The following is a 7669-nucleotide window of genomic DNA, read 5'->3' as shown; positions in this document are numbered from 1 at the left end:
TCTGGACACCCAGACAGGGAATTGAACCCTGGCCCTTCTGGCTGTGAGGCGACAGTGCTACCCACTGCGCCACCATCATTAAGAAGCACATTCATTCCATTTATATAATAGTTACTAGTGTGGGTATCACTGTTGTTTACATAACATTAAAATAATTAATTAATTGACTAAAAATTACATGTATTCACATAAAGCTTCTCTCTATACAATTTAGCTGTGTTTGCTCAACCAAAGCTCGCCGGGTACAAAGACGGAGTCCGACCACTGAAGATGTGGAGATGCAGCAAATTCCAGCAGGACATGAAGAGACAGAGAGAGAATCAACTCCCGACACTCCTGTTCAGTACAGCTACTCTTTCTTTCATTTTAAGTTCTTCCTGGCCTCGCTCTACATCATGATGACCCTCACCAACTGGTGCTTGTGAGTGTTTACTTGACAGTGTTTACTTAGCTCACTATCCAGGGAAATGGTAGTACCAACACTAGGAGTGTGTCCAAAAATGTTTAGTAAGGACTAGTGGGTGTATGGGCATATTCTAAAAAAAAAAAAACACTTTGGGATGTTGTCGACTGGACCTTGGTCCAACAATCAAAGTGCTAAAACCAACCACATGCTCTGAACTGAAAACTGCTAGTAGCCATTGGTGTTTACATTACGGTCTGGCTTTGCTTAAGACTTTTAATGTAGAAAATGTTTTGTCTGAAAGAAAGTTCAACCGTGTTCAGCACAAATGCAACTGTATTTAATTGTTTTGATTGTGAAGGTGCCCATAAGGCCGCTTCACCAATATGTGTCTCTAAAAACAACCCATATTAAGATTAAGAAGTTGCCATGTGTACAGTGAATTTTTTTAGGACAGCGTACATGTTTTTGTTCCAATGGAAATTTGTGCCTATTCAGTAAAAAAGAGCATTTGTGAGGTCAAACACTGATTATATAGACAAGAAATGTTGGCTTGCAATCAACATCCAGGATTGTCCATAGTAGATAAGCTCTGGAAGAATGATGTAAAGATGTAAATGAATATTATTCAGATACTGATATATTTAAATAACCATGCTGTTCTGTATTTGTGTGCAGACCTGATGCTGACTTCAGTGTTTTAAAAAACAAAATGGGACCAGTGTGGATAAAAATCACCTCCAGCTGGTTTTGTATTCTGCTCTACATGTGGACCCTCATCAGCCCCGTCGTCTTCAACCGACCCTCGGTATAATCGCTTCAGTTTTATCATCCTTGCTATCAATCAGTACGTTACGTAACCTGTTATTTCTCTTCGCCCCGTTATCTTCACCAACTAATTCATAACAAACGATTTTCTTTTAATGCTGCTGTTGTCTTTACCATCCAGTCTAGAACATAACCACTTCATTCATCTTTGCCAATCAATTTACTACATAACTGCTTCACCCGCACTGCCCACATTGTCTAAACCAAACTACTTACAAAAAAAATTCACTCTTATTCATCTAGTTTTTTTATATTTTTATCTAATTTACCAAAACTATATTTTCTGAAATGTTGAATATTTTCTAAAATAATTACAAGAGAAACATATGAGATGCTATAACAAGATAAATGAAATCAGCTGTATTTAATTATTTTTACTTATTATTACTTGCAGTTGTATTTATAGCCAGGCTTTATGTTTCTGGTTGGAGCGCCTATTCTCCTTCCAGCATTACAATTAAGGTGCTTAAAAATGGGGCCCTGGAGGGTCCCTCAGGTCACAGAATATTGTCAGTGTGAAATGCAAAAGTATAATACAGTAATATTCTTATATTTCACAAGCAATCTTATAATGTCTATTATAAACTCTTATATCTGTATAAAATACAATATCTGCCTTGTATAAATAATATAAATAAATAACGAAGTTCAGAGCATGTGTGTCCTGAATGATTTCTTATAGAAATAAAAGAGAACATTTTCTTCATTACGTAATGAATCAATTGAATCGGATACGGGTCGACTCCGACATTTCGACTCGAAGAATCATTACATTTCCAACAGCGATTAAATAGTATAAAGACCTGATTTAATTAAACTTATACATATTATTTAATCATCCAGTGAATGTGATATAATGTCATTGTAATACGTTGACATTTTTATTTTAGGTAGATGTTTAGTCATATGTTTTTAGCATTGTGAGTCGTGTTCAAAAAGAGTCAATTGTATGATTCTGTGCCCAATATATTGATACCAAAGCTTTGGAAGTTAAAAGCACAAAATGTGCATATCACAAATCAGTGACTTATCAGTAATAACTATAAGAGCAGTGAGTAGAATGAGAACTGGGTATTTAAAAAAAACAAAAACATTTTAAATGTGTAGAATCGACTCTGAATCGATATAATAGAACCCCAACGCCAGGTATCGAAACACATAAAAAAGATAAAAAACAAAATACACAGTACAACACCGTTTTTGACATTATAACACTGAATTATAATATGAAATAATTCATAAAATTAAAAACTTTAGAATAACTTACCTCAGTATAAGTGATGATTAAAGAGGAATAAAATGCGATAAAATCTGAGGAGAAAACCGTTAATCGTTTAAATTCTAACGGTTTTTGCGCGAGGCACACAGCTTTGAAGTCTGAACTGCGCGCGTGCTGCGGAGGTGGACGTGTCCTATAATTATTTGTATCGATCAGACCTTGTTACGAGAAAGCAATGCGCATGCGTAATAGTGCAACTGCCCTTTTGTAGGCATGTTTATATTTCTTCGTAGCCCTTAACCCCCATGTATTTATTTTGACCCTATGTGAAGCACCTCATGGATCTGTTATTTGCTATGTAATCCACTTAAGGGCGCTGTTATGCACTAGTCGACCACCCCAGAGACTGGGGACCCCAGTAAGTACATATTTGACAAGGGACTAAAGAGACACAGTTGACTATGTCTTAAGACAGGAAGCCTGGATGGGAATTTACCTCGCACTGTGGTCCATGCACCAGCACTAGAGACTCATTAAAAGTCCCCCGCTGGCTGATAAAACATACAACAAGCAGCTAAAGGGCTTCCCTTTTGTTACACAAAGAACAACACACAGTTATTGAACCCATACTTTTAATATAGACACATTATTTTGCAGCATCCTGTTTCTGTGGTTTTGCAGACATACATGAATGTAATAATGACACAATCATTGCAAAATAGAAATCTGTACCATCACTGAACAAAAAAAAAAGTTTAAAGAAAAGAAAATGATCCATCAGCCAGGATGTGTTCGGTGTGTGAAGTCTTGCACTGGAGCTACAAGGCTTATGTGGCTAAACCTACACTACAGCAAAAACCATTGACCAATAAATAGGTTATTTGATTAATTTAATTTGTTGGAATAATCAAAAGAAAATCAAAGGAGGTAAGCTGAGCTCTAAATTAGCTACAGTAGATTCGTAGCTTCATGCAAAACCAAAGAAACTTAAATCGTCTTGGTTGACTGACAGCGTTTTAGTCTCTTTAGATCCATGAGCTTGTTCTTCTGTCACTGTTGGGATGAGGGCAGCTGTGATGGCACACGCACGACTCGATCATCATGACGGCGTGTTGCGTGATTCGTCCCTGAGGGCAGCGGAAAGTCACGACCGCGGTCCTGGTGCGCTCGGGGACGCAGCAGCGCTCGTCCAGGCACGTTCTGCAAAACACCGGGGCGTAGGACTGTACGCTGTGGCAGCCCTGATGCCTGTAGCGCATCAGCGTGGTCAAGCGGTAGCTGCTCTCACACGCACCCGCTTCCTGCAATTCGGGAATAGAACAAATAAGCATCGGTGAACATTCACTGAGCACATACAGTAAATGCAGCTAATCAGCTAGGCGGCATCAGTGAGCGCAATGCAGAAGTAACACACCCCGGACAGGGCGGCAAGCCATCGCTGGGCCTCAGCCACCCTCACGGCCACTCATGTCTGTATGTAAACACCCGACCGGCCGATAGCACTGCTGGTGATTCGAACCCAGGATCCCAGCAATAGTGAGCTAGCACAACATGAAGTATTTGTACTGTATTCAGAATACTCCGTTTAGGGGAAGGGCCACGCACTGCCATCCGTGATCAGTCGCCATGCAGGCGTCTTGAGCGGTCAGCAGAGGTCGTAATTGCCCCTACAGACAAACAGCCAATCGTGTGACTGCATGGGCACCCGGCCGGCTGATAACAGAGCTGAACTCCACAGCACTGGTGAGCTGGCATGTTTTACCGCTGCGCCACGTGAAATAATTCTACAACAAAAGCACTTATTTAACATGAACCCTTTGACTCACCGGCCGGGCTCCGTGGGTTGGCAGCCGGTGGCATGGCCTGACCAGGCACAGGCGTGTTTGTGTTTCTAGTCGACAGGCCCAGTTCCTGTTTGAGAGGCGCGTGGACACACCTGGACCGCAGCTGCGGGAACACGCGCTCCACTCGGTGCTTTGCTCGATACAGTTGGACCACGGGAACCCGCCCGGCACCGGAACGTCCTGCCAGGACCTCACAGATCTGTCAACTGTCACGATGCACACAGCGAAAACAGTACGAGCTTTAAATCTTATGATGTGGTTTCAAATAAAAGCAGTTCAGAGCTTAAAATAACCTCTACAGCCCCGAGTTTTCATCCTTTTTCAAACAACCCCATCTAACCCCGCTTCCATTCGTTCCATTCGGACCCGGTTTGACCACCCAGAGTACAGCGGTGTGCCCTCCCCACCCCGGAGCTATTTAAAGCACAAACACCTGCTGGTTCCAGTACGATGCTGTTTTCCACGCCATCACACGCCCACTCTCTGCAGCACCGGCCCGGCACGCGCACCAGTCTGGGGTTCAGGCAGTTCCCCACCGGCCCGTTCAGGTCCTCACTGCACAGCGGGACGCAGGTCACGCCGCCGCCCGTGCAGTGGCACAGCTGCCCGCATGAGGGTCTGAACGACCGGCCCTCTTCATACTGCACGCCAAAGTGATCGCAGCCGAGCGAGTTCCGTCCTGCAGATCCACACAGAACACGCAAAGTTCACACGAGGTCATGCATTCAGTCATTCATCCGTTCATTTACGCAGCAGGGTTCAATCCACCTACTGCATGCTTTTAAGTGGTGGGAGATAATCAAATCCCCCAGAGGAAACTTGCACAGGCACAGAGAGAACATGCTAAAGACAGTTCATACAAGGTCAGTGCGGTACTTACGAACACACTCTCCGGGTCCGTCAGGGAAACTGGCGCTGTAATCACACTGCAGATCACGCTGAACATCACACACGTTCCTCTCCGAGCATCCATCACCCTCCTGTCCTGCACAGATCTGACAACACCCACAGCCATCCGGGACCAGGGGAACCCCGGGGGGGCATGTGGGCGAGGACGACGGGCACCTGCACGGACCCCCGCACAGCTGGCACAGCACCTGTAAACCGATTCACCGGGGTGATATGCATGTTGGATAACTTTGTTTTTAATATCATGCTTTCTTTAACTAATCACTGTACTTTGATATTTATATTTATTTTACATATAATTAATATATTATTAGGTTTCATTTTCATGTTTTTCCATCACTTTATCCTGGTCAGGGTTGCAGTTAGCCCAGTTTCCTTGGAATCACTCTAACCTGTAACATGACGCCAATCGTGTCTGTATGTAGACACCCGACCGGCTGATAGCACTACTAGGGGTTCGAACACTGTGCCACCTATTATACTGTATATTCATAAGTATTTGGACACCCTTTGTAGTTCAAATTCATGCATTTTCAGTCACAACAGCTGCTAACAGGTGTAATAAATCAATATGATAAATGATACGCTTTTAACTTTGCAGCAACAGTTTATGGAAGGCCCTTTTTGGTTCAAGCATGAGTAAGCTCTATAAAGACAAAGAAAAGCTCAGAAAATAATCGGATGCAAATAAGAACAAGAAAATGATTCTTTATTGCATATGGTTTGAATATCAAATAAGTTTGAATATTTTTTATGTTAATATGACAAAAATAACTTCATCCTGCACTGAAAAAGTGATCCAGTGAACTTCAGCTCAACATGAAATCAACATAACCTGTCTTTACTTTTTTTAGCAGTGATTTTGTCGGGTATTTTGTTCATGTTGAACTTTAAATCTTTTTCTGTACGTATTTTTGTATTGAAAATGAAAATACAGCTCAATCATTTTCATCTCATCACTACCACGCATTTCTGACACGCTGCAGTAAGAACACACAGCTGTAAATGAACATACAGAACTGATAGTGTCTCTGTGTGTGTTGGAGAGGGTGAGCAGACATCTCTGACCTGTGTGAGGACGCCGAGCACGACCGACACAGCAAACACGACCTCTCCGCTTCCCTTCTTCATCCTGCAGCCCGAAAGTTCCTGCTCTCCTGTGAAAGCTCCCGAATTCCATTGAACACCGGTGTCAGCAGAGCGCTCTCCTGCACGCCCTTCATTTATACCTCCGTGCCTCTGATGTCAGAGGCGTACAGAGCAAATAGAATCTGGACCGGGATCAAGAATAGTTCCAATTCCTCTTCAGCACGGCGTCCGCTCTGAGGCGTCCTCTGAGCTTTATCTGAGGCCCGAGCAGAAGCAGAGCCACGGAAACAAGAAACGGTTTGTTAAAAAACCTTCTGCCACAGTTTGTAAAATGGTTTCTGCATTAGCTTCTTATAAAATCGGACCTTCATCTGCATAATCAGAATAATAAAGAACCTAACCCCCCCCCCCACACACACACACTCCTCCCAAACAGCATTTCCACAACCATGTGAAGTGAAGCGGTGTTTCCTGTTTGAATAACCTTCTTCGTGTCACGACATCTGGATTGGGATAAGATTTCAATTTTCAATGTTAGCAACCACAAAAAGAACAGACTATACAGTATTTTGTATTATCAGCTGGATAATTCACACCCAGCTTTATACTTTAGAAATGACTTTAGGAATCGATTAGCACTGAGCTGAACCACAACATTCTGTATGACCGAATAATCACTTAACACTTAAAGTGTTCAACTCACAACTTACTTACATCTACTCATAACTACTCACAACTACCCATAACTACTTAGATCTAGTCATAACTACCTACAGTACAATTACTATTAAATACTCATAACTACCCATAATTACTTACAACATACTCACAAGTACTCATAACTACTTACATCTAGTCATAACTACCTACAATTACTCTTAACTACTCATAACTACTTACAACTTACACACATCTACTCATAACTACTCACAACTACCCAAAACTACTTACAACATACTCACAAGTACTCATAACTACTTACATCTAGTCATAACAACTTACTATTACTCATAACTACTTACAACTGCCTATAACTACTTACATCTAGTCATAACTACCTACAAGTACTCTTAACTACTTACAACTGCCCATAACTACTTACATATAGTCATAACTACCTACAATTACTTATAACTATTTACAACTACTTACAACTTACTCACATTTACTCATAACTTTTTACAACTTACTCATAACTACTCACAACTTACATCTACTCACAATTACTCATAACTACTCACTAGTCATTACCTACAACTCATTCACAACTACTTACAACTGCTCTTAACTACTCACAACTATTCTTAACTACTCATAACTTACTCACAACTACTCACAATTACTCACAACTACTTACTCACAAATATTTATAACTAC

The 7669-nt window shown here is 41.6% G+C and overlaps 2 protein-coding genes across 2 annotated transcripts; one reads left to right on the top strand and one right to left on the bottom strand.

The window, feature by feature from the left end:
• The first annotated feature begins 255 nt into the window (after positions 1-255).
• LOC134302087 (serine incorporator 3-like) lies at positions 256-1446 on the top strand. The gene is made up of 2 exons (XM_062987122.1): positions 256-421; positions 1082-1446. The coding sequence occupies exons 1-2, from the start codon at positions 279-281 to the stop codon at positions 1215-1217; spliced, it is 279 nt and encodes a 92-aa protein (XP_062843192.1). The 5' UTR covers positions 256-278; the 3' UTR covers positions 1218-1446.
• A 1619-nt stretch (positions 1447-3065) lies between these two features.
• Positions 3066-6536, bottom strand: LOC134301527 (CCN family member 5-like). Its single transcript, XM_062986260.1, has 5 exons — positions 6272-6536; positions 5175-5391; positions 4728-4973; positions 4277-4500; positions 3066-3751 (listed from the first exon to the last, which is right to left on the bottom strand). The coding sequence occupies exons 1-5, from the start codon at positions 6332-6334 to the stop codon at positions 3476-3478; spliced, it is 1026 nt and encodes a 341-aa protein (XP_062842330.1). The 5' UTR covers positions 6335-6536; the 3' UTR covers positions 3066-3475.
• Between the last annotated feature and the right edge of the window lie 1133 nt (positions 6537-7669).

Source organism: Trichomycterus rosablanca, chromosome 24 (genome assembly GCF_030014385.1).
Source record: "Trichomycterus rosablanca isolate fTriRos1 chromosome 24, fTriRos1.hap1, whole genome shotgun sequence".
NCBI classification, from domain to species: Eukaryota; Metazoa; Chordata; class Actinopteri; order Siluriformes; family Trichomycteridae; genus Trichomycterus; species Trichomycterus rosablanca.
This window is presented reverse-complemented; position numbering and strand designations above follow the sequence as displayed.

What these genes read in the sequence shown, in the direction of transcription:
- LOC134302087 (XM_062987122.1), top strand. Translation starts at nt 279, where the DNA reads ATGCAGCAAATTCCAGCAGGACATGAAGAGACAGAGAGAGAATCAACT. An exon ending in ACCCTCACCAACTGGTGCTT is followed by an intron (nt 422 to 1,081) that starts GTGAGTGTTTAC and finishes ATTTGTGTGCAG; the next exon opens with ACCTGATGCTGACTTCAGTG.
- LOC134301527 (XM_062986260.1), bottom strand. Translation starts at nt 6,334, where the DNA reads ATGAAGAAGGGAAGCGGAGAGGTCGTGTTTGCTGTGTCGGTCGTGCTC. An exon ending in CGGACCCGGAGAGTGTGTTC is followed by an intron (nt 4,974 to 5,174) that starts GTAAGTACCGCA and finishes GTGGATCTGCAG; the next exon opens with GACGGAACTCGCTCGGCTGC. An exon ending in CAACCCACGGAGCCCGGCCG is followed by an intron (nt 3,752 to 4,276) that starts GTGAGTCAAAGG and finishes CCCGAATTGCAG; the next exon opens with GAAGCGGGTGCGTGTGAGAG.